Raw genomic sequence first — 26216 nt, 5'->3', positions numbered from 1 at the left:
TTATATTAATATAATATTGTTGCATTCAGCAAATTACATCAAACATAACATTTTTTATTAGTACACTGAATTTTCTTTATTTATGAAAATACAGATTTTTATTTTTACAAATTTAAATTGTATGGAGAGATTCACTGGCGTGAAAAACGTAAAAAGCAAAAAAAAGTACAACATTTGTTGGAACAAATATTCAGATTAGCCAAGAGAACAGAGGTTTAATACAGTTTGGAGGCACTATTATTTGTTTATTTATGTTTTATAATTCCTTGCAGTGTTGTTTTTATTTCCTACACTTTACCTTTTGTTGTCTCGTGGATAGTGATATTTTTTAATATTCACTCACCTTGTTTTTGTAAGAAGCTGATACTCGGTAGGTTGATTTGTCAGCAGTGATAGCCCCATTCTTTAATATCGTAAAAACTAACAGCTGGACTTCAGGAAAAAAACTGATGGTCGGTTCAATATTCAGAGAGAAGAAACCGTGCAAATCTAGGGTAAAGCAGTGCACAAACATAATATAAATAAAAAAATTAAAATAACATGCAGATTGTGAAATAAACGAACAGTCTGTAGGTATTTTATGAGTAGCCTTTACTCTATATGAATACAAACAATATGTAGCAGAGGAGTGAGAGATGTATTTATTAATTTATTAAATATTTTACCAGGAAAGATACATTGAGATTTGTCTCATTTTCAAGTATGTCCTCGGTCCACAAAACATTGCATTGATACAATAGGGTACAATAAAATACAAAAACAATATTAATACAAAATTTAACATAGAACAGGTATGAAATATATAATCAACCATGACAGGTGCATTCTGTTTTGAGGTATGTAGAGAGGGATCTCTTAAAGGATTTTAGGCCTGGGTAAGATTTAAAAGTGTGCGGGAGGTTGTTCCATAATTGTGGAGCTCTGTAGGAAAAGGAGGATCGGGTCGCTTTCTTTTTGTATTGAGGTAGACTAAATAAAGTGCTGGTTACATGTTATAAAAAAAAAGATATACTAGCAAGGTTATCTTAAGCATAGGATAGAAACAAGTAACTTTTACTGGCTTCTGATCTTTCACTCATAGAGTTTTTGTGCCATGATTTTAGACAGATATGTTCCAGTGATGTGTTTGCCTGTCCTTGGCCCTCACAGCTGATGGTGGTTATAGAAGGTGCAATAAGAGAAGTGGAATCTACCCACATCCAGCTCCCTGCCTTTGCAGTCTGCCATCATTCACTCAGCAATAGGTACACATATCTCCCAAGGGGCCGGGGTGTTTGCTACAGTGGAAGCACATCTCACATCCCTAATAATTTCTAAAATCTAGTAAATAATAAAACCACAGAGCGCAGATGCCTTTAACTATTCTAATCTAAGATGTTGATATGTAATTGTATTTCAAACTTTGAGTTACTCTTATTTTATGAAAAATAATTTGATAAATATGATGAGGTTCAATATACGAGTCTGTTGCAATCCTATCAAGCCACTGCTATTGGCAACATCAACTATTTAGAAGCTGCTGCTATTCCTCAACTCGTAATTTCTTTTTACAAACTGGGAGAAAAACATTCTCTTGTAAAGATCCCACTTCAGATTAGAACTTGCTGTTAAAGCACAGAAACACTTAGTATGCACGCGGTTACCATAAAGTCTCACCATGTGCCTGCATGCTTCACTGTGATTGGCCTTAGCAGGAGACAGTGACAGGGATTACAATGAATTATCCCAGGCAGTAGTCCCTGCTTCCTCTAACCAAATTCAAGATAACCAGTGTCATTGGGAACATCCAGGTATGGATTTGGAATGCACTCTTTGGGGTTAAACCGTTTTTGAACGGTTTAACCTCTCAAGCTAAGATCAGAGGAGGCATCCTATAAGAAAAATGAATGCGCCAAGGCAGACTCAAGAGATATCAGCATCTGACAGTAAACATATAGAAACACATCCGCTGTTTACAAATATATCTTTTGGTGCATCATTTTTAGGACTAGCTGCAAAACAGATGTTGGGGTGGGCTCATATGTCGGAATAAAATTTAGCATTTTACTTCACTCTCCAAGTCTCACTACTGTTTATGGTTGGAAACCAGTAATAAACCAGTTGCTAATTGGAGGTTAATGGCTCCTAGAGGGCATAACGGGAGCTGTTGGCCACTACTTAGCGACAGGTTTTCAGTAAAGCAAACTGGTTTCTCCCTGTCCCTTGTGAAATGTGGTGTGCAGTAAGCTGCTTAAAGTCCTGTCAGGCATTTTAGCAGGTAGCAGTTGGCTGTTAAAAAAGCAGCAATTCCTGAAAAAATCCATAATTTGGGTGTATTTAAGAATACAAGAGTTGGAAAAACTGCACAAGTGAATAAGCCACTACCATTTGACACTGCAATAAGCGCACTCACTAGAATCACTTGACTCTCCTTTAACATCCAGGTTGTGTTCTCCACCTGTCACGATTCTTCCTTTGCTTGAAATCTGCAGTAACAGAAAATGAAATTAACTCAGTCCACTAGTATTTTTTATTTTTTATTAAATATCAGATAAATGTGTTTATTTACTTCTAATATGAAATAGAAAATGCCATACTTTATCCCTTGAGGTAAATACATACCCATGTAAAAATAATAATTAACAGACAACGTCAGCAATGTATATGTGTTAATCGAATTTGTATTGGAAAGGTATGTAAAAATATTATTCTTATTATAGATCAAGTTCTGTTTTGCTACCCTGCAAAGAAACACATTTCTTTGCTAGAATTTATTCTGGGACCCCCTTTCTCCTTCCTTCTCCCACAAAGTACAGCAAGCCTTTCTTTAGCCCAATGTAATTCATTCTGAAATTTTAATTTGTTGAAAATAAGTCATGTCTTCAGGTCCAGGTAAAAAATTAACTATTGGAGCCGAAGCTCCATGTATTACAATAGCATCCAAGTTGATTGACTATTCTTTATATCTATTTATTGTGTCCCAACGTGTTCAGTGTTATATATACGGTGTGCAGATACACATATTCTCCCTGGCCTGGTCAAGCTACATGAAAAACACTATCCATAACATATAAGGTGCCATAGGTAGCTTTGGCACCGTTTATACAAATAAGTGTTTCTGCTCCTTGCTGTGCTCCATGCGATTGCACACAGTTGCTTTGTGTAAAATCACCAGAAGGGTAGACTCTTTGTGCCGCATCACCCATAGGCACTGATTTATTGTAGACATGGCTCTCCCGACAAATGTCTCTGTGTCTCAGCCTGCTTGTGAAGACTGGTTTTATATGCACAGAATTTGGAAGTTTTATACTTTACTACAAATTCTAATTACAGATTGGAGGCAGGTGTGTGATCTAAGTACAAGCTGCCAGAGATACGAATTCAGATAGACATAAATGGAAATGGAAGTGCACTCAACCCTTCGTTATGGAATCCAGGGTGCTCCATGGAAAGTCCCAGTACCCAAATGGACCAAAATTAAGTTTAGTAAATGTAGAAAATAATCCAGGCACAGGTTCCAAAATCAAGGCAATTTATTTGAACCAAGAACTACACAGCAACGTTTCAGCCCCTTAGGGCTTTTATCAAGCTTGATTTTGATAAAAGCCCTAAGGGGCTGAAACGTTGCTGTGTAGTTCCTGGTTCAAATAAATTGTCTTGATTTTGGAACCTGTTGGAGTGCCTGGATTATTTTCTACATTTACTAGAGATACGAAATCAGACTTCATAATTTGACCAGCAGTAATTTTCAGGAGCAGGTCTACAAAGTCCATAATTCAGCACTGCTCGACTCCTGACATACATGACCCAGTAGAATATAGACACAATACTCACCAAGTAGAATATAGTAAGTTCATTGGAGTTAGGATTCAAGTCATTCTTATCAATCGAGTATTCAACTTTTACTGGCTGCTTAACATTACAAGTCAACTTGTTTGCAATGTTCTCTACTTTAAAAAAACTGTTGCTTGCGGTGTAGAAAGGAAAAAGCATTCTGCCAGCCATTGTATAATGATCATTTTCCTCGTCATCTTCCAAATGAAAGGCTCCCTGGATTAGGCATGAGGGGGGAAACATGAAACAATCAGGATTAAACAAATCCAGAAGGACAAAATATGCAATCTGAAAGCAATGAGTAATAACGTTTGTTTTTATCCTTGGTTATTTGAGGTCTTTGTTTGTACAACCAACACCCAATAGCAAGAATGATTACATTGTTTGGGAACTATTCAGGAATCAGTATCTGAACAACTCATGAGCTGATCAGTGCTATTATGGGGGAAATGAATATCATGTTACATTGATTCAAATGGGGTTTGGAGCAATATTATTCAAGGAATTGTTTTCATATTAAAAGCATGTGGCTATTACGAAGCTGTTGGCTTTAAAACATATACAAACCTATCCTATAAAAACATATACAAACCTATCCTTTAAAAACATATACAAACCTATCCTTTAAAACATATACAAACCTATCCTTTAAGTTTCCATGATCCCTACACTCATGTATTACCCTGGGGACTGCTTTCCCACAGCGTTTAAAAACTAAAGGAAGTTTATTGAACTTGACACTCGATTAATTTTGTTGCCAAGCTGTCACAAGCTATTACACTTGTTGCTGTTACTCTCTACTTGTTGCATGACCTCTGCCTGATCACCTACTTCACTGCTTTCTATTCCCCTTGAACTCAGACGTGTTGTAAGGATTCAGATTTTGGTTGCTGATTTGGACTTGACACCCAGAATAGTAAAATTAACTGCAGAACACTGTGTGTTCCTCATGTGCTGGCCTGCAGCCTCTTACATGGTTCCAAACTTCTCCAGCTCCACCTGCTTGTAATCAGTGGATCTACTTAACTTGTAAGTTAAGAAGCAGTGTTTTTTTATTCCATGTGTGCTGCTGCTGAGTCAATTAGGGGGACTGTCCCTCAATTTCCACCTGTGTGGGGTTTCTATAACCTATATAAACCCACAGCTGACTCACTGAGCTTGTTCACTTAAAGAAGTCTTGTTTAAGTAGGAGTTAAAACAACAGAAGTTTAAACTAACAAGGTAAATATTGTTTACTGTCCTGCTTACTTGTTTTTTGCTAACTAGGGAAATGAGTGTTAGCAAGATTGTTTGTCTGACTCAGTGCACATTTTGTAACATGTATGCATGCCTGGATGTACTCATCCAGGGTCCATACCTCTATGACAGGTGTGTGTGAGTGGCTTCACTGGAAGCTCAGATTGAATATCTGGAGAAGCAAATTGTGACACTGAGAAAGATTGACAATCTTGATAGAGATCTGCTGAGCAGAGTTTAGTGGAGGCAGATAGTAGAGTGGGAGGAGATAAGATAGTTGGGGAACAGACACATAGCTGGGTGACAGTCAGGGCTGGACAGGGAAAAAAAAATTCCCGGACAATTTTTTAATCACAACGGCCCACTGAGAAGAGGGTAGATCCAGAGAAGAGGGTTGTTATCACCAATGACAAGCTCAAACTGAGCTTATTGGTTCAACGCTCTTCCAGGGCTGCCCATGCATAGAGCTTGTGTTTGTGGTCTAATGTGTGGCTAGGGGCTGTATTGTATGTGTGTTTAGATTATGTAGTGCGTGTAGGGGTTGTAAAGTGTGTATGTGTTTACGGATATATTGTATGTTTGCTTACAGGGGATCTAGAGTGTGCATAGGGGATCCAGAGTGTTTATGTCAATGTGTGCCTATTGGGGATCTATTGTGTGTGTAGGGATCTAGTGTGTGTGGAGGACTCAGAGTGTGTATAGAAGATTAAGTGTGTGTGCGTAGTGGATCGAGAGTTGTATATGAGATCTAGTGTGTGAGTCTGGAATGTAATGTGTGTAGGGATGGTGTGTGTGTGTGCAAAGTCAGGGGAAAATGGAAGGTCCGAAAGAGTGAGTTCAGATAATTAGGAAGTAAACTGAAGACAATAACCACCAAGGTAGTATTTTCAGGGATATTACCTGTGCCGCACGGTACAGTAGAAAGGCAGTGGGAGATTAGAGAGGTTAATGCATGGCTAAAGCCATGGTATAAGAAGGAGGATTTTGGCATTTTAGCACACTCGGGCTACATTTTCGCTTGGGTACAATCTTTAATCCTATGATGTATTCAGGGGTCAAGTCCTGGGGAAAAAAGTGTGGAAACTCACCCAAGATCCACCTCCCTCCACCCAAAAAAATTATATGCTCGTATGCATATATATATATTGGGTGAAGGGGTGACAGTGTGTGGGGGCTGTAAGTGATTGGGGATGGTGATATTGTATGGAGAGGTTTTTAGTGTATGAGGATGATAGAGTGTGTGTGGCGGTGACAATGTGTGTGTGTAAGAGGGTGACCAGGTGTGTGGGTAGGTAACAGGGTTCATGTATGGGGGGGAGTGACAGGGTGTGTGAGGGGGTTGTGACAGGGTTTGTTGGGGGGGCTGTGGCAGAGTGTGTGGTAGTGGCTGTGACAGTGTGTGGGGAGACAGGGTGGGGGTGGCTGTGGCAAGGTGTGGGTAGGAAACTGTGAAAAGGTAGGGGCTGTGAGAGGGTAGGGGGACTGTGAGAGGTATGAGACTGAGAGGGTACAGGGTGCTGTGAGGTGGGTATGGGGGGCGAGAGGTGGGTAAGGGGGCTGTAAGGTGGGTAGGGGAATTTATGGTGGGTAGGTGGGCTGTATGGTGGGTAGGGTGGCTGTAACATGGGTTCGGGGGGGCTGTAATGTAGGTAGGGGGCTGTAAGGTGGGTAGGGGGCTGTGGTTGTAAGGTGGGTAGATGGTCTATAAGTGGGTGGGAGGGCTGTATGGTGGGTAGGGGGGCTGTAAGGTGGATAAAGGGGCTGTGAACAGGTAAATACCTTTTTAGATTTCTGTAATTATTTCCTGGTGCTCCGGTGGGCAGCTTTCCTTGGTCATCCGGTGGGCTGGTTCTTCGGTCTGCAGCTGTGCTGGATGCAGAGCTGCAGACCACGTGGTAAGTCTCGCGATCTCTGCTGACTGAGGTGTCTCGCGATCTCCAGCCAATAAGAGCGTTGCCGCGATCTCTGCTGTGGTAACCCGCGGCAAGGCTCTTATTGGCTGGAGATCGCGAGACACCTCAGTCTGCAGCTCTGCACTCGGGGGAGATGCAGACAGGAGGCTGTCTCTCCCCCAGGGCAGGTGGTGTGGAGGGGCCTTGCACCCGGCGGCATGAAGTCCCCCTCCTGTGTCGGTGTCAGGATCGGGACAGGGATCCAACACGCAGAATACAAACAGGAGATAGGTACGTATACCGGACCTTAGAATGGCCGGACTAACGTAAGGAGAAAGCAAAGAATGGTCAGAGACAAGCCGAGGTCGAGGGAACGAGAGAACAGGTAAGCGAGAGACGAGCCGAGGTCAAAGGACACGAGAGATAAACTGGAACGAAAGTACAAGCCGAGTCAAAACCAAATAGACAATAGTAATAAGAGCACTGAGGGACCAGACAAGCTAGAACCACGACAGGGCAATGAACCATTACACACATCCCTCTTTTATACCTTGGTTCTTTAATTGATGACTCCGCCCTTGCCGAGCCCTGATTCGTTGTTCAGAACTAGATTGACAGGTCGGGATGTGATTGCCGTCATGACGTCGGCTCCTGAGCGCCGCGTCATAAAAGGAAGCAGGGCTATCGCGGCCGGCGTGTGAACGGCTATGAGAGCTGTGAGGATTGGGTGAATCAGCCCCCCTGAGAGGACGGCCGCTGGGAAGTCTAACCTCCTCCGAGGTAGAGACTTCAGGTACCCTGACAGTACCCCCCTCTCAGAAATGCCCACCGGGCGGAAGGAACTGGGGCGAGACGGAAAAGCCCTGAGGAGGCGAGGAGCATGCACATCTTCCTGGACCACCCAAGACCTTTCCTCAGGACCATAACCTTTCCAGTCAACAAGATATTGCACCCTCCCCCGAGAAATTCGAGAATCGAGAATGGACTTGATCTCATACTCCTCCTGACCCTCAACCTGGACAGAACGAGGGGAGGACACAGCGGAGGAAAATCTGTTACACACCAAAGGTTTCAATAAGGAAACATGAAAGGAGTTCGGGATGCGCAGGGCAGGCGGAAGAGCCAGACGATACGCAACCGGGTTTATACGAGACAGAACCCTGTAAGGGCCTATGTAACGAGGAGCAAATTTCATGGAAGGAACCTTCAAGCGGATGTTTCTGGTACTCAACCATACCCTATCACCCGGGGAGAACACTGGAGCCACCCGTCTGCGTTTGTCAGCGTGCCGTTTGGACACCGTGGAATTATGAAGAAGAATTCGTCGAGTCTGATCCCACAACTTTCTCAGATTGGCAACATAAACATCAACCGACGGTATCCCTTGGGAGGGGGAGACCGACGGAAGAATGTAAGGATGGAAGCCATAATTCATGAAAAAGGGGCTAGAACGAGTAGAATCGCAAACAAGGTTGTTGTGTGCAAACTCCGCCCAAGGAATCAGACCGACCCAATCGTCCTGGTGTTCAGAAACAAAACAACGCAAAAACTGTTCAACCTTTTGGTTGGTGCGTTCGGCAGCTCCGTTGGACTGAGGATGATAGGCAGAGGAAAAATTTAATTTGATGCCAAGTTGAGAACAGAAGGACCTCCAAAACCGGGAAACAAATTGGGACACTCTATCAGAAACAATTTCAGAAGGAATACCATGTAAACGAAAAATCTCCCTCGCGAAAATCTCAGCCAATTCGGGAGAAGAGGGCAATTTAGGCAGAGGTACAAAATGAGCCATTTTAGTAAACCTGTCAATTACTGTGAGGATAACAGTATGTTTCTTAGAAATAGGCAAATCAACAATGAAGTCCATAGCCAAACAAGACCATGGCTTCTCGGGAATTTCTAGGGGGTGCAAAAGCCCACATGGAAGCGTATGAGGTTGTTTAGTCCTCATACAGACATCACATGCCCCGACGAAGTCCTTTACATCCTTATGTAACGAAGGCCACCAGAAATCTTTAGAAATCAGAGAACATGACTTGCGTATGCCAGGGTGTCCGGCAAATTTACTGTTATGAAAACACTGCATTAGTTCCAGTTGGAGTTTAGGAGGAACGAAGTACCGATCCCCAGGAATAAGTCCGGGTGCCAGATGCTGTAACTTCTTGATCTCAGCCAGCAATGGAGAGTGAATCTTGATGCTAGTGCTGGCAATAATATTACACTTGGGAACTATAGAAGAAAAAACCATATCAGACATGGTAGAAGGTTCATGTTGGCGGGACAATGCATCGGCCTTAGAGTTCTTAGAACCAGGTCTATAAGTGAGCACGTAGTTGAAATGAGTAAGGAACAAAGACCAACGAGCCTGCCTGGCGGATAAGCGTTTGGCTTCCCCTATATATGACAAATTCTTGTGATCCGTCAAAATAGTAACCGGGTGTAAAGTCCCTTCCAACAAATGTCTCCACTCCTTTAAAGCCATAATGACCGCTAATAGTTCCCTGTCACCAATATCATATCTGCTCTCAGGCCCAGACAATTTCTTGGAAAAGAAACCACATGGGTGCAGCGGTTTATTCAAACCTAGCCTTTGGGACAGGATAGTGCCTACACCTGTCTCTGAGGCGTCTACCTCGAGTAAAAACGGCAAATATGTGTCAGGATGAACTAATATTGGTGCTGAGGCAAACTGTTCCTTGAGAGTACTGAAAGCAACAAGCGCCTCCGGAGACCAGGTCTTAGTATCAGCACCCTGTCTAGTCATGTTGGTGATAGGAGCAATAATAGACGAGTACCCCTTAATGAAGCGCCTATAGTAATTTGAGAATCCGATAAACCTCTGAATGGCCTTGAGTCCCTTGGGCAATGGCCAATCTAAGATTGATTGGAGTTTAACCGGGTCCATCTTAAACCCCTCTCCAGAAATAACGTAACCAAGAAAATTTATCTGAGATTGGTCAAAGCTACACTTCTCCAATTTGCAGTACAAACCATGTTGTAGAAGCTTATGCAATACCCTTCTGACTTGTTTGTGGTGAATCTCAGGCTCTCTAGAGTGTATTAGTATATCATCCAAATAAACTATAACACATTCATGTTGAAATTCCCTAAGAACCTCATTAATTAAGTCCTGGAATACAGCGGGAGCATTGCAAAGTCCGAAGGGCATTACCGTATACTCATAGTGGCCATACCGGGTATTGAAAGCCGTTTTCCATTCATCACCCTGCTGAATTCTCACCAAGTTATAAGCTCCCCTCAGATCTAACTTGGTAAAAATCTTGGAGCCTTTCAGGCGATCAAATAGCTCAGTAATCAGGGGAATAGGATAAGCATTTCTGATCGTTATCTTATTCAAGCCCCGATAATCAATGCAAGGCCGTAGTGTGCCGTCTTTCTTATCTACAAAAAAGAAACCGGCCCGGCTGGAGAAGAGGATCTCCTAATAAATCCTTTGTCTAGATTCTCCTGTATGTATTCCTCTAAGACTAAGTTCTCCTTAGTGGATAGAGGATATACATTACCCCTCAGAGGCATAGTACCAGGTAGGAGTCTAATCTTACAGTCAAAGGACCTGTGTGGGGGTAAAGTATCAGCCCTCCTTTTATCAAAGACTGCCTTTAGATCCAGGTACTGAGATGGTATCCGTAAATCTGTGGGCTGGTTAGAGTTACTAGGTGTGTCCACTACGCAAACCGGTGAGATTTTCTGTACACAACCCTTCTGGCAACCCTGACCCCAGGAGACTATCTCACCTTGTTCCCAATCAATAATAGGGTTATGCTTTTTAAGCCAGGGGTACCCCAAGACTATAGGAACTGAAGGAGATGAGATAAGCATGAGAGAAATATCCTCCTCGTGTAAAATACCAATAGTCAACTTAACTGGTATAGTCTCACGAGAAATAACAGGATCTGATAATGGTCTACCATCTATGGCCTCAACGGCCAAGGGTGTCTCCCTTAGCTGAGATGGGATAGAGTGGTTCTTGACAAAGGCTTGGTCAATAAAGCTTTCAGCTGCTCCGGAATCTATTAATGCCATAGCATTAAGTACTCCCTTTTCCCAAGTTAAAGAAACAGGTAACAGTAGCCTATGCTCCTTGTAATCATATGTAGAGGACAAAATAGAAACACCCAAGGCCTGTCCTCTTGAGGAACTTAGGTGCGAGCGTTTCCCGGACGGTTAGGGCAATTTAGGCGTAGGTGACCTCCTATTCCACAATACATACACAGACCCTCCCTTCTCCTATATTGTCTTTCATTTTCTGAGAGACGAGTGTTACCAATCTGCATAGGTTCTGGGAGAGCTAGAGTAGTAGATTCAGAATTCTGAAATGCGGGAGCTAGTCTTAAGGAAGGTCTATAACTTCTATCACGAGTGTTCTGCCTCTGTCTCATGCGTTCATCTATTCGAGAGATAAATGAAATTAATTCTTCCAAATTTTCAGGAAGATCTCTTGTGGCAACCTCGTCTAAGATCACATCTGATAATCCGTTCAGAAATACGTCCATATAGGCTTGTTCATTCCACTTGACCTCTGCTGCCAAGGATCTGAACTCTAACGCATAATCCACAAGGGTTAGACTATGCTGTCTAAGACGTAATAGTAATCTAGCTGCACTGGCCTTTCTTCCTGGAGGATCAAAAGTCCTCCTAAAAGTAGTAACAAATGCATTATAATTATAGACTACTGGATTATCATTCTCCCACAGAGGGTTAGCCCATCTAAGAGCTTTGTCAATGAGCAGCGAGATTATGAATCCAACCTTCGCCCTGTCTGTAGGGTAGGCGCGGGGTTGTAATTCAAAATGAATCCCTATCTGGTTTAGGAAACCTCGACAGGTATCCGGAGAACCGCCATACCGTAAAGGGGAAGTAATACGGGAAGAGGCTCCCATTGTGGCTACCTCTAGGCCTGTGTTAGCAAGAGAGATGGGTGGTGTACGCATCTCCTCTGCTTGATTATTCGGATGGGATAGCAATGCTTGCAGCGCTAGAGCCATTTGGTCCATTCTATGGTCCATGGCTTCAAACCTCGAGTCAGGAAAACCAATCTGAGCGTTTGTACCTGCAGGATCCATGGCCCTGTCGTAATGTCAGGATCGGGACAGGGATCCAACACGCAGAATACAAACAGGAGATAGGTACGTATACCGGACCTTAGAATGGCCGGACTAACGTAAGGAGAAAGCAAAGAATGGTCAGAGACAAGCCGAGGTCGAGGGAACGAGAGAACAGGTAAGCGAGAGACGAGCCGAGGTCAAAGGACACGAGAGATAAACTGGAACGAAAGTACAAGCCGAGTCAAAACCAAATAGACAATAGTAATAAGAGCACTGAGGGACCAGACAAGCTAGAACCACGACAGGGCAATGAACCATTACACACATCCCTCTTTTATACCTTGGTTCTTTAATTGATGACTCCGCCCTTGCCGAGCCCTGATTCGTTGTTCAGAACTAGATTGACAGGTCGGGATGTGATTGCCGTCATGACGTTGGCTCCTGAGCGCCGCGTCATAAAAGGAAGCGGGGCTATCGCGGCCAGCGTGTGAACGGCTATGAGAGCTGTGAGGATTGGGTGAATCAGCCCCCCTGAGAGGACGGCCGCTGGGAAGTCTAACCTCCTCCGAGGTAGAGACTTCAGGTACCCTGACAGTCGGGCCCTCGGTCTCTGACTGAGGAACCGACATGTCACACTGCCCTAAGGCGATTTAGGCAGCCACAAGGCCCCAATCAGCGCGAGGCCTTTAGGTGGCCACCTAAATCACCTAATTAGAGAGCTGCCTCTGTCCTGCAGAACTACTAACGGGAACAGCGTTCCTGCTGTGGAAAAAGCCGAGTCGAGCCCTGGATGCATTGCACCTAGACAGAAGAAAGACTGCTGTTCTGGGGGACAGGATGACTAGAAGGTTGGAGTAGATTTTAAACTAGTGTGGGGGGAGGGAGGCACACAGAAATCTACAAAATGGAGATAGGACAGAAAGGGGTTTAGCTCAGTAAAAGGGTGTGGAGACGAGGGGAGGAGCAATCTCAGAACAGAGGATGTAAGTAATAGTAATAAAAACTCACATAAAGTACAAGTGACTCATGATAATAAATATTAAATGTATGCTTTCTAATGCAAAAAACCTAAATAACAAAATAGAGGAACTAGCGGCAATACCGTACACTAAGCAATATGACATAATAGGCATAACATAAACATGGTGGAATGAGACACATGACTGGGTAGCTAACTGATAGAGTACAGAGAGTTGTCATTAATGGGATATTTTAAACTGGACAAAAGTGGTAAGTGGTAAGGGTTCTCTTCTGGGAACACGTCTATTTAACATATATAGATGATCTTAAAATAGGCATGTTTCAGTTTTTATAGATCACACAAAACTCTGTTAAGAAATACAATGTGAGCAAGATAGTACTTTGCATTTTTCTACATAAAATTTAATCTACCATTTGAGTGTCCAGTCCCCCAATCTATCCAAATCCCTATCATGGCACACCGTGAGAGGCTGGTGTGCTACGCTCACTCACCAGATGCCACATGGATTTCAGCGCCCTGGGAGTGGGAGACCTGCCACTCAGAATTTTAGCAACGTGCCATGAGTGCAAGGCGCACCGCAGTCTCTTCGCCCGCCGGCCCTTGCAGCCACTCCATGTTGGTTGCGACATGCAGTGGAAGGCAGGCACGTCCTGTCTGCCATTATGCCTACCTGTCCTCCTGTGGGCATGTTAGGTGATATGTATTGTGTATTCCCCATGCTGCTCCAGGATACCCTTAGGCTGACAAAGCTCTGTGGTATCCAGCTTAGTAAGTATGGAGGTTTGTAAGTTAAATGAACAAACAGACATTGCATCCCACCCACATAGGGAGGTGTGGACACCTACTTACCCAGAGGAGCCTTCCAATTATATAGGTCCTGAGACCCCTCCTTGTGGGAGGGCTCCTATTACCTCTCCCCTATTTAGGCACAGAACCCCTTAGGTTCTGTGCTCAATTGTTTTGTTGTCTCCCTAGACTACAGAGGCAGATCCTGTCTGAAGTTATCTGATTACCCTCACCTGCCTGGATTTCCTGAATTGGGAAAATATAATAATCAAGCATGTGAATCATAATAAGCATAGTAAAAGCTTTTTACAAAAGGAGAAATAGTTTTCACTTTTTGTAGCACAACAGAAAATCACTTCAAATGTAATTTTATTTCTTATTTCGATCAGGAAAAAAAACAGTTGATGAACTTGTATAATTTTACAACAAAGATTAGTATTTAATTATGTAACTTTACAATCCATGAAGAGAGGATTAAAGGATGTTGGGAAGAAACTTTTATTATGATAAATCAGGATGAATAGGTGGTTATCGGGAATGTGGAAAGTGTCATTAGGCATGTTAGATCTGGTGAGGGGGCATGTTCCTCTAAGTGTGAGAAAAACTGGGAAATATCACAGGGAGGAGGGATGAAAACTTAGGTTTTGTCCTTTAGACCGATTGACGTACAGATAATTCATAGCATTTACTGGTCATCTATTATTCCCCTCAGTTTTAGAAAACAAAAGTGACTCACATGTATCATGACAGTCTCCTTCCATTCAGATGTATCAAGGGAAAAATGAGCTAATCCCTTGTCATCAGTCACCAGAGATATGTTGGTCCTCTCATCACCGTTGTTCACAATTATGAATACATTTTCATTTGCTTTTGGTTGCTTATCCACATTCACAACAGTCAGCTGCAAAGAAAGCCCATATCAATATCTTGTCCCAACATATGTTGTTTATTATATTACAGCAGCATGTATCTGTGTTACTTTTTAGAGCTATCACTTTCTTCATTTTATATAATTTGTATGTGGTAACACTGCTGTCTCTCGGTGGTATAATTTCTGTCTCTGTGCAACATCATTGCTGCCTCTATGTAGTGCCACAGCTATATTTACGTTATTTGCCTGCTACCTGTTTATGTGGTATCAGTGATGTCTTTATGTGGAATCAATGCTGTCTGCCATGACACTCCTATGTCTCCTACGCCCTTTTTTCTTGAAAGGTCTCCCTAGAATTTCAACTTTCAGATATCACTGTGGTCCCTTTATTGAGTCATGGAATCCTTCTCATTAAATCATCTCTTTAACTTCCTTGAGTAATGGCCATTCTAGCTCTACAATGACCTCTGCTTCTTGGCTTTGCATCAGTCATCTACCACCTGCTTTTATAAATATTCCTCTTCTCTGTCATAGTCATCTGAATTTTTTCATCACTTTTGTCCTCCTTCTCTGTCAAGGCCATCTATATATCCATGATCATTGCTATACAAATCCTCTGTCATTGATGAAACTTCATATAGGATGCATAGTTTTGATAAAGGTCTTTGGAGGAGACCAAATTGTTACCTGTTTTTGATCATTAATAAAGGAACATTAGATGGAGTGTTGGACCATCTAGTTATTTACTGCTCTCTGTTAACACCATATGTCTACTATCTCACTGTTCCTCTTCTATGTAGTTGCATCCATATCTAATGTCATTCCTATATCAATTCTGGGTTACAAACACTCCATCCTCTGTGACAGCAATCTTTTTCTATCTATCATCATTCCTTTTCTGTGTCTCAAATATCTCTTCTCCAATGTCCATCTCCCATGTCAGATATCACAGAAACGTATGCGTGACCTATTCCATCCCTTTATCTGTCTCTTGTTAATCTATCTGCCACTCTTTGTTGTAAAAACTCTGCTGGCTTCAACTACTCTTTTATGAATTACCCCAAGAGTATAACTCCTGAATCCTTTCTTGACTGTTTCTATATGACCCTCTCAAGTCTAGACATTTTCTCTACCCCATCACCTCTATATGCTTCATTCATCCACAAACCTTTTCTTCGCATCTAAGGCCCCATGCTTAGTTGCCCCAGTCAAAAGCATTTGTCTTTTGTACTTTCGCTTATAAATAAATTATAAAAATATCTATGTTTTTTTTTCCATTACTTCCATTTACATGTAACTCTTCTGTCTTTCTCCTTTATCTTTTCTGCCCACGTGTATCTCTTTTGGTGCCTTATCTTTGTGACTCTGTTATATTATTATTGTACATGTCCTGTACTCAATCCATGCTCACCGTGCCAGTGTAGGGAATTCCCTTATGATAAAAAAAATCAAAGCCTGTAAATTTTATGAGGTCAGGGCTTCCAATTTGGAGTGACTTAAATCCTCTCTCCACGTGCCCTGGGGGAAAACACATTAAGGTATATTTAGTACCAACTCGCTATAAATACATTTACAGTTACATTATTTTTTTTTTGTAACACATTTAATAAATCCACTATAGTACCCACTGTTAATTAATAACAGTATTCTTTCTGTTTAATTTCAGTACTTCCGCACTCAATGGATCAGGACAGTGCTAGGTGTCCAGGTTGTGACTACCTAGTGAATATTTAGTAGATGTCTAAACTGAATTAGAAGTTCGGAATACTTTCAGTCATACTTAATATCTCTGGCATTAAGGCCTCAATTTAATTTTTTTGCAAACCCTTTTAAAATGCTTTACATTTTGAAGTTTATTGTAATATTGTAATATTTGATATTTGTTCATTTATTGATACATATTTTTTTCCAATTTTCCAATACATCCATACAATCAATTATTTGTTAATTGATATATAGGTACATATATACACACTACTGTATATACTGTACAGATACAAGTATGACACATTTTTTATGTTTTAATATTTTGAAAAGATAATATTAAAAATGTCTTCAAAATCATTTATAAAGCTTATCCAACAATATTAGATTGATGCCTTAGTTGGCTGTATTTATTGGCAAACAACAGGCATACAATCAGTCGTTAAGCTAGAGTTGGTCATTTGGTTATGCTTGTATTACTGAGCTTCTGCATCACAAAAATAAAGTTTCTTTGATAAAGTTATTTTACCAGATTTTAAAGTGAACTTGCCATGACAGATATAAGTTTGCAATTTTCTAACCATCTGGCTTGACTATACAATTTAGTGTTTCTTGCCTTAATACTATTAAAAGCTATTTTTTAGTAATTTATTTCCATTACTCTTGTCTCCTGCTGAGAGCACCAATCATGGTTTTAGTTGGTGGCACAACTATCAACAACTATACCCATCCTGCGCACCCCTGTTTTGGATGCACATATTTGCTTCTGTTGAGTTTGTACAATGTGATTAAAACATACATGGTTTTACATTACCCTTTCCCATCAATGGGATCATCCGTAAAATTCTGGGCAGACTATTGAATTATTGATAATAAGCTATATTAATAAGTTAATACGCCATATTATATGATAGATATACAGAATAGAGTTATATTTGAATTTATGACACTACTTAATTACACACAGGTAAAAGAGGGTAGGAATACATAGGGGAGGGAGGAGAGGAGGAGAGGTTCGAAGGGAGATGGAAAGGAGATAAAAAGGAAAGATATATATTTTGTTCACACTTTTGAAATAGAAAGATATATTTGATAAACGGAGAAACAATCTGTATGAATTTATTAAGCACTGCTGGTATGAATATTAACAATAATAAGGACAGACAAATAATTTAAAGTTTAAATAAGAAACTATTAAAGGTAACACTGTATAAGCACCAGACATGATTAAAATTTGGATTATAATTCAATGACTTTGTATATAGATCTAAGTTTATAATGAGACTAATTAGTAAATCGATCTCTAATAAGTAAAATGAATCTCTCTCTCTCTGAGTTTAAGTACTAATGTACTGTTGTGAACACTGAAAGATTTGATAGGATTAAATATTAGTTAGGAATATTTAAAGGCATCACTACTAGAAGAAATAGACAGGGCATATTGTGAAGCGCGTTTGGGTTATTTAAAATTTTCACTTTCTTTAGCTAAAATAATTAGTGTTAAGATAAATAGTTTGTTTGAAAAACTGCCTATATGATAATTGAATATCGATATATCATCCTAAGCGCAGATCTGGTATGATGACTTATTCATCTATTATTGAAAGTACTGGTTATCTTTAACTTAAAGAGGCTAAGTATCCAAATGTGAGTATGAAAGTTAGACAAGATGTTGGAAAGATCGATTATACGGTAGTTTAGTATCCCAGGTGAAGATTTGGACATTAGACCCCTTTACCAATTATTAAGACTATTTGTCACATTTGATTATAAAGCTTTGGATGCATAATCTAAAATGAATTGATACATTTTATAGCAATTACAATCTGAGACTTAAAGAGATTTAGATAGGATAACTGAAAGAACTAAGTTTTTTTTTTTACATTCTCCACAGGCCTTTGAGGAAATTAACATAAAGATTGCTCATTAAATTTTATCTTTGTTATCTACAAATGAGAATATGTGTAGATCACTGAGAAAGGCATAATTAACAAACAATCTGTTATTTTTGCACTTTTTCTGAACTAGTTAGCTATAAGTTGCAACATTAAAATTAACGACTAACTATTGATAGTAAACTCTGATTGAATGGGTTGAATATCGAAGTTGGAATTAGAGGTAGGACCCTAGCTATTATTGAGAAAATAGAAGAATCATGGGTGTGGATGAGAAAGAGAAAGAGAAGGGAGAAGGAGATTAGAAGGGATAGAGGGAGAGTAGAGAACATTTATTTATTACATTATTTTTCTTTTTTTCATAGTATACTCAAAATTGAAAAGAGGGAACCAACAAACATAGAGTAGAGGTTAAATAGGAATTACAGCAGGGGGAGAGATGTTGGGAGGGAAGAAGAGAAGAGAGAAACATTAATAATGGAAGCAATATTAGTGAAGCTTTAGATTCATGATATAACGATACAGCATTTGATCGTGTACACCTTGAATGTGACCTAAGACGGCCAGATTGGAAATGTTATTTCTAATCTTACAAGGTTTTTCCTTGAGGTTTGAATGTGGAACGATGGTTTTAGACACTATTTGTATGTTTTTTTAAATTTAATGATGGTGAAGGTGATAGGTGGAAGCAGAAGAACAGGAGGATTGAATGTAGATGACTCTCAAATGTATTTGAATAAATGCTCAGGGTTTGAAAAAAGAGGACATCAGTTTCATACTATGTGTCAAAAAAAAAACATTGCATTAATTATGCTAAAAATTCAACAACATTTTCTTGCTTTCCACATGGAGCAATAATAGTTTCCAATCTTAAACCAATCTTCGAGGAAGTGGACGACAGCAGCAGATATATTATCTTGATATATAAAATAAATTATGTGGTCTACACACTAGTAAATATTTACAGCCCTAATCAATCCCCGATTACATTTCTCCAAAAGTTAATAAATAGAATAGATCAAATATTATAGGGAACATTGATCCTTAAATGGGATTTTAATTGTGTACCTGGTGTCCAACTGGATAAGAGGTTGGCTATAACTGCTTATAGCGAATGTTTTGCCCATTTTGAAACCAGGAAAGGTTCGACTAAAGTAGAAAGTTACAGACCTATATCATTAATTAATAGGAATGTCAAAATATTTTAAGCTATTTTATCTAATAAGCTGAAGAAAATTCTTAATACTATTATTAATCAAGACCACATCGAATTTGTGCCGGGTCACACTGCTACAGATAATTCTAGACAAATATTAGACATTCTGGATTGTGCGAATAGAAAGAAAAACCCCTTATTGTTGTTGGCTGTTGACACTGAGAAGGCCTTTGATAGAGTCAGTTGGGAGTTTCTGAGTAAGGTTCGACTAAAATTCAGAATTCAGGGTTTGATGCATCGGCAATTATGTCTCTTTATTCTTGCCCTTCTGCAAGAACGATTGGACCCAATATTTGTTCAGATTGGTTCAATCTACATAATAGGACCAGACAGGGTTGCCCACTGTCTCTAATTCTATATATTATCTCAATGGAAGTTTTAGCCATAAAAATAAGACACAATGATGCTCTGAAAGGCTTTCCGACAAAGCATAGAGATCCAAAATTACATTTGTATGTCGATGCCTGCTGGTGACCCTAACTGACCCTGTCAACTCTCTGGACAATTTAATGAAGGAGATCAGGCCTTACAGCGATATTTCTAACTATAAAATAAATATAAATAAATCAATTTTGATGAATATTAATCAAGGTAAAAGAAAAAGGGATCTGATTAAAAATCAATATAAGTTTGCATGGGCAAAGGATTCACTTCCACATTTGTGTATAGATCTTACACGAAATGTATTGGATACTATGCAGTTTAATATTTTTTTTAAATTATCTTAAAACAATGAACATATAAAAAAAATGGAAACAAGTGGACGTTACTTGGTGGGGTAGAAGGAATCTTATTAATGCATGTACCATTCCACCTTCCCTTCCGCTAAACCTGCCTAAACCATGGTTAGATATGATCCAAATAGATATGATCCAAAGCTCGTTCACAAATTTTCTTTGGAAAAGGAAAAGACCAAGGATCAATAAAAACAGTTAGCGCAGAAGGTTAGAGCTGGAGGACAAAGCTTCCCTATCAGTGACAGGACACTCTTAGCCAACCTATTATACCACCTACATAGATCCCAACTGGATACTGTTAAAGATACAGGATGACATTATTTGGAGAGTGAGGCCTGCGGAATGATAGATTTGGGAGCCCTTTTATGGTATGGGAGTAACAAGCCTGGGATAACTCTCTATACTGTATATATAACTATATTTGTCTAAATGCTATACTAGTAGATCAGGCGGTTTCAAAAGCTAAGAGGGCTATGTTAAAACTAGAGGCTCCCAAAACCACCATAGCTTGTAAAAAGTGGGAAAAGGACTTAAAGATAAAAATTAACAAAGAGGAATGGTGCTCAGTTCTTTTGAAAACCTGTCATTTTTTCCACTGTCTGAATCTAATGGAAATTCTATTCACAGTATTGAACAGATGGTATTTGGTCCCGTCCAGACTGGCTAAGATGTATAAATCTACTTCGCCACTATGTTGGAGATGCAATAGACAACTTGGTTATTTTACTCATATCTGGTGGGAATATGATATAATTCAAAATAAGTGGAAGGAGGTTTTTGTGGAGCTAGAATTTTTATTAAATAAATCTATTCCTAAAGCCCCAGAGAATCCCATTCTTCACCTGAATATTAATCAACTACAGAGAAAAGATGTATTTATATATATTTGTTTTATGATTGCAGTTAAAACCCTCATTGCCCGTAATTGGAAATCTTCAAATATCTTTACAATAGCTAAGTTTAACTCACAGTCACAGGTGTTGAACCAGCTAAACATGGAAGCATTACTGTATAATTATACTGTTCAAGTCACAAGGACTAGACCCTAATAAACAACAGGAGTGTGAACTTTGGATTGAAAAAGTAACTGAATTTTGTTCAATCAGATCTTGTGGTATATATTCTTAGATGAAGATCTGCATAGGGATTTTATATCATGGCTGGTTATTCTCCCCCAAAGTACCTCACAGGCGGTATGTATTATGTTTAGTCTTTTGTAATCTTGTGTAAGTGAGAGCAAAATATATCTTTTCTGTTTCAACTCTTATTCTTTTTTGTAATCATTAATAATAAACAGAAACATATTAAAAAAGAAAAATCTCAGAAAATGCAATCTCCAAAAAATTCATCTAATTAAACTAGAGTTTCTAAACAAACCTTTCACTAACAATGAGATACAAAACACTATACGGTGGTTAAAAAAAATCAATATATATTTATATATGTGTACATACACACTTTAACATTCAAACAAATACCGTTAAAATATATCCCCAACACACACACACTCCACACTAAAACACCATCTAGTAATGACCAAAATTTTAGCTGAAACTGAATTCATTTAGTGCTTACATTCACCATTTCAATATTTTAAATGAACATTGTATGCAATATAACCACTTATTAAAGGGGTTATGGTGCCAAAGTACAGTTTCTGCTTCCTTGCATTTGACAAATATGCAAAAGTGATAAAAAATATGTTTTTAAAGTGCAATTCATAGCTCTGATTACAAGTCCTGTGAATTACATTTCCCATTTCACATACCAAATCATACCAATGGTGTCAGCACCGATATGGAGGGACATGCTGGTGCTGAACCCTGAGATGCAAGTCAAAAGACTTCCCCTGACTTTATGGTGATTGGTTCTGGGAGTGACCATGCACGGACAACACTGCTCATCAAACAGGACAGTCTGACAGGAACAGGCATTATACTTACAAGAGTTCGCTCCCTGGGAGCAACAAGTACAATTCCCTGCTATGCATAATTTGAGACATGACGGGTAAATCTCAGCTCATTGAATGACAGGGCTTTAATATGTAACTCTGAGCTCCACTTTAATACACTGTTCTCTGCCAGACAAATGTGTCAAATGTAAGGCTGCAGGGATATAGTCATTGCACCATCACCACTTACTGAAGTGATTATTGTAAAGGAGTTTGTAACTGACTTGCAATCATACTGGGAAAAATATTTCCTAAATTAGGTAAGTTCCTTCCAAACTCCCTGTTTGACTTTGAGAGACCTAAACGTGTTATTATTATTATTATTATTATTATTATTATTATTATTATTATTATGTTTATTTTAGTTTCTTTTTCAAAATAGTAAATAGTTTGACAATTGAAAGATTTGAAAAACCACATATGGTGCAAATTTTTACTTTTCAAAATAAGTATCTATTGAATCACCTGAATAGTCAGAATAATTACCTGTGTGATGTTCTTTAAATGCAGCTGAAACGGTTAAACGTGAAACATACGTGTATTCTGTTAAGTTGAAAGAGTCAAGATTAATCTTTTTGGTGACACAGCCTTTTTCATCAGTCTGTAAATAAATAAGAAATGTGGGACACTTTGAGTCAAGCAAAAAACTGAATAAGAAAGTATTAATTAAATATTAAAGAGAACCTGCACTCACATATGAGTGAATATCAGGTTTGCTCTATGTAGTTTATACAATGGAATTTGACATTTCAATGAAAATGTATATTGGCAATGCTTTACTAATTTAAAAGGTTACTCCAAGTAATGTAACCACTTCAATCAAGTCCCAGCTCGTGTGGCACAATTTCCAGATGACGCAGCCTTTTCATAACATGCGTTCATTTTCTGCCCTGTCTGACAAGGAACTGCTCACTGTGACTGGAGGGGTCAGGGAAATGAGCATCAAGCAGTTTATTTTCAGGACAGGTAGCAAATAAAGAAGATTCTGTTTTGTAAACTGTGAGGACATACGACAGACAGCGCGAGATACACAATGAAAGGTAAGAGTAAGAGACACAGAGAGGGGTTAAAGACTCAAGATGGAAAGAGGCACAAGGGGGAATGACTCAAGGGGTTAGGGAAAAGGGTGTGTAATAGACTCATGGGGCTAGGAGACAAAAGGGTTAGGAGGGTATGTAACAGACACAGGGAGGAGTAAGCAACTGTTAAATGAGGTGGTAAGAGACACAAACGTGAATATGAATCAAGATAATTAATATTTTACAATATGCAAATATGGGAAAGGAGACATAAAAAGGAGTAAACTAAACAAAATATTACCAAAAGGGTGGGTAAATGAGGCAAAACAGGAGTTAATAGACACACAACCTTATACAGGCATCTTTGCCTGTCCAGTCCAAAATCCTTGCACCGATCCTGGTGATATGATGTGCTCATGGCATCTATACAATGGCAAAGCATCTTATTGCTCGATTGCATTTTATAATACCTGAAAAATATGTGTGTACATTCCCTTTATATACAGTTGTAATCAAAATAATTTATTCCCCATGGCAAATCAGGTTTATTTTAAAAATCTACAGACTTGCAGCTGTTTGCAATGAAGAATCTTAGCCCGTTGCTCATGAGCAATGGCCTCCAGTTCAGTAATATGCTTGGGCTTGCATGCTGCAACCACCTTCTTCAAATCCCAGCAGAGATTTTCTATGTGGTTCAAGTCAGGTGACTGTGATGACCAATGTAGAATTCTCCAGGAATTCTTCTGCAACCAAGCCATGTTGGAATTTAGGGCATGCTCAAGATCATTGTTATGTAGGAAGGTCCAATGACGCTCTAGCTTCAGCTTCCTCACAGATGGCATAACATTTTCTCCTAGAATTTCCTGATACTTCAATGAATCTATCTTGCCTTCTACATGCTGCAAATTTACAGTACCATAGGATGCAATGCAGCCCCAGAGCATCACCGAGTCACCACTATGCTTAACTGTAGGCAGAATGTACTTTTCAGCATATGCTTCATTCTTCTTCCTCCAGACATAAAGTTGATCCATTGGGCTGAAAACGTTCCAGTTTTGCTTCATTGCTCCACCGAACAGAATCCCCAAATATCTGTAGCTTACTTATATGAGTTTGAGCATATTGGAGCCGACTATTCTTGTGCTTTTGGGTCAGTAGTGGTGTATGTCTAGGACTTCTGGTATAGAAACCTTCTGCATTTAGTATGCACCTTAGGGTGCTAACTGAAACCTCAGTGCCTGTTGCCATTATGTCTTGCTGCAGATCTTTTGCAGTCACTCAAGGGTTTCTCCCAATCTGCCTTCACAGAAATATGGTTGCAACCATTGGTAGCTTTGTTTTTTCTGACCTGTCCAGGCAGTGTACCACTGTTCCTTCAACTTTGAACTTACAAACTATGCTTGAAACTGTGTCTCTAGGAACATTTAGTTACTTTGCTATCTCATAGTAACCTGTTCCTTGTTTGTAAATGGTGATGAGCTCTTCTCTTAACTTTGTGGACCATTTTTTTGACTTAGCCATATTTCCAATATGCAGTCAAACATGAGACTCAACAAATCCCTAGCTAGTTTAGGTATTTCAAGTGTTCCAGCTCAAGCATACCTGGTGCAACTAATGAAGCCCTTGATTAGTTGCATCAGGTGTGCTTGAGACAACACCTGTTTTGCATATTTGTGCTGTTGTGAGGGATTCTATTCGGAGTGTTGAATAATTTTGAGACTGGGCAAGTCATTTGAAGTTGCATTTCCAGTTGAATTTGGGGAAATTTGCATTTGTTATGTTGTGCTTTTCCGATTGTGTTTGTTTGATTTGTTCATTGCAAACAGCTGAAAGTCTGCACATTTTCACAATAAACCTGATTCTTCAATGGGAGTTGAATACTTTTGATTACAACTGTATGATTTCTTTCCAGATCAAGATGTATGATACAATGTAATATGAAATGATGCATGATACAATGTAATATGAAATGATTATTGAATTCTGCAAATACAACTACAGCAATGACATTTGCAAATGCAAAAAATATATATTTTGTAAAGGAGATTGTTGTGCTAATAATTCATTTTATGGATATTAAACCTTTTTTTTCCATCAAGTCTAAAAAAGTTGAAAATGTTTTGATAAATAACATAATGTTCTATAAGAGTATATTAATAAAGCGTTGGCCACTGCACTAATAAAATATCCCATTAGTACTTTAATGTCCTTTGTCTATATTCAAGGGGACCAGTTAAATGCCAATCACTACATTAGTTAGGATATAACCCGTCAAGCTTCATAGAGTGTCTTTAGCGTACGTGTTTTATCATTACATACAATCTAGTATAAGGGTGGCAATTATTGACATTACAGTTGCTGTGGACTACATCCTCCATGTTACTTTGCCAGCATTATGTTTGTAAGAACATTATGGTAGATGTAGTCTACAACATCTGGACTGCCGAAGGTTGCCTAAACCTGACCTAGTACAAACCATATAACTTTCTTCCTCAGTCTGAAGTGGATTTTTATAGCTGTCCGACACATAATCAAAGTTGTATTTGTTTTTCAAAATGTGCAGTATTTTAAAGATGTTGAGATTCCATCTCACTCCAGTAACACACCCAAACCTATAAAAGATTAGTTAGCCCAAATCACAGAGTCCTGTTATAATAATATTTATATTGCACCTTTCTCCCAGTGGGACTCAAAGCACTTTTCAGCACATATTCTCGGTATTAACCAAATCAACAGCTGAATAGTAACAGATGTTATTATTACCCAATTGATGGTACTCATTTTATCGACCTCAGAAGGATGAAGGTCCCATGAGTGTCTTTATATTTCTGTCTATTGTCTTGTTTTATATTTAACCCAGCTATTCTGTATTTCTTGCTTCCTTGACCCAGTTTTGGCTTTTGTTATTGTGATTTCTGGCTCTCCTTGACCTTTGCTAGCTTTGACGTTCCTATTTATATTTTATTTCGGACCGACCACTCTAAGGACTGTTAAAGGTACTTTCTCTGTCCCAGTTTGGTGGATTTATATTCTGTATGTTGGGTCATA

The 26216-nt window shown here is 39.4% G+C and overlaps 1 protein-coding gene across 1 annotated transcript in view; it reads right to left on the bottom strand.

Moving 5' to 3' along the window:
* The window catches only part of LOC134575459 (alpha-2-macroglobulin-like protein 1), an 81713-nt gene that overhangs the window by 36198 nt on the left and 19299 nt on the right, over nt 1-26216 (bottom strand). The window contains exons 9-14 of the mRNA XM_063434753.1: nt 22636-22750; nt 16058-16164; nt 14512-14676; nt 3814-4029; nt 2393-2465; nt 344-489 (exon numbers count right to left, since the gene is read on the bottom strand). Of these exons, the coding sequence (XP_063290823.1) occupies nt 344-489; nt 2393-2465; nt 3814-4029; nt 14512-14676; nt 16058-16164; nt 22636-22750 (822 nt within the window). The remainder of the gene's footprint in view (nt 1-343; nt 490-2392; nt 2466-3813; nt 4030-14511; nt 14677-16057; nt 16165-22635; nt 22751-26216) is intronic.

Source organism: Pelobates fuscus, chromosome 10, assembly GCF_036172605.1.
Source record: "Pelobates fuscus isolate aPelFus1 chromosome 10, aPelFus1.pri, whole genome shotgun sequence".
Classification (NCBI taxonomy): Eukaryota; Metazoa; Chordata; class Amphibia; order Anura; family Pelobatidae; genus Pelobates; species Pelobates fuscus.
The sequence above is the reverse complement of the archived record's forward strand: the minus strand, read 5'-3'. Positions and strand labels throughout refer to the sequence as shown.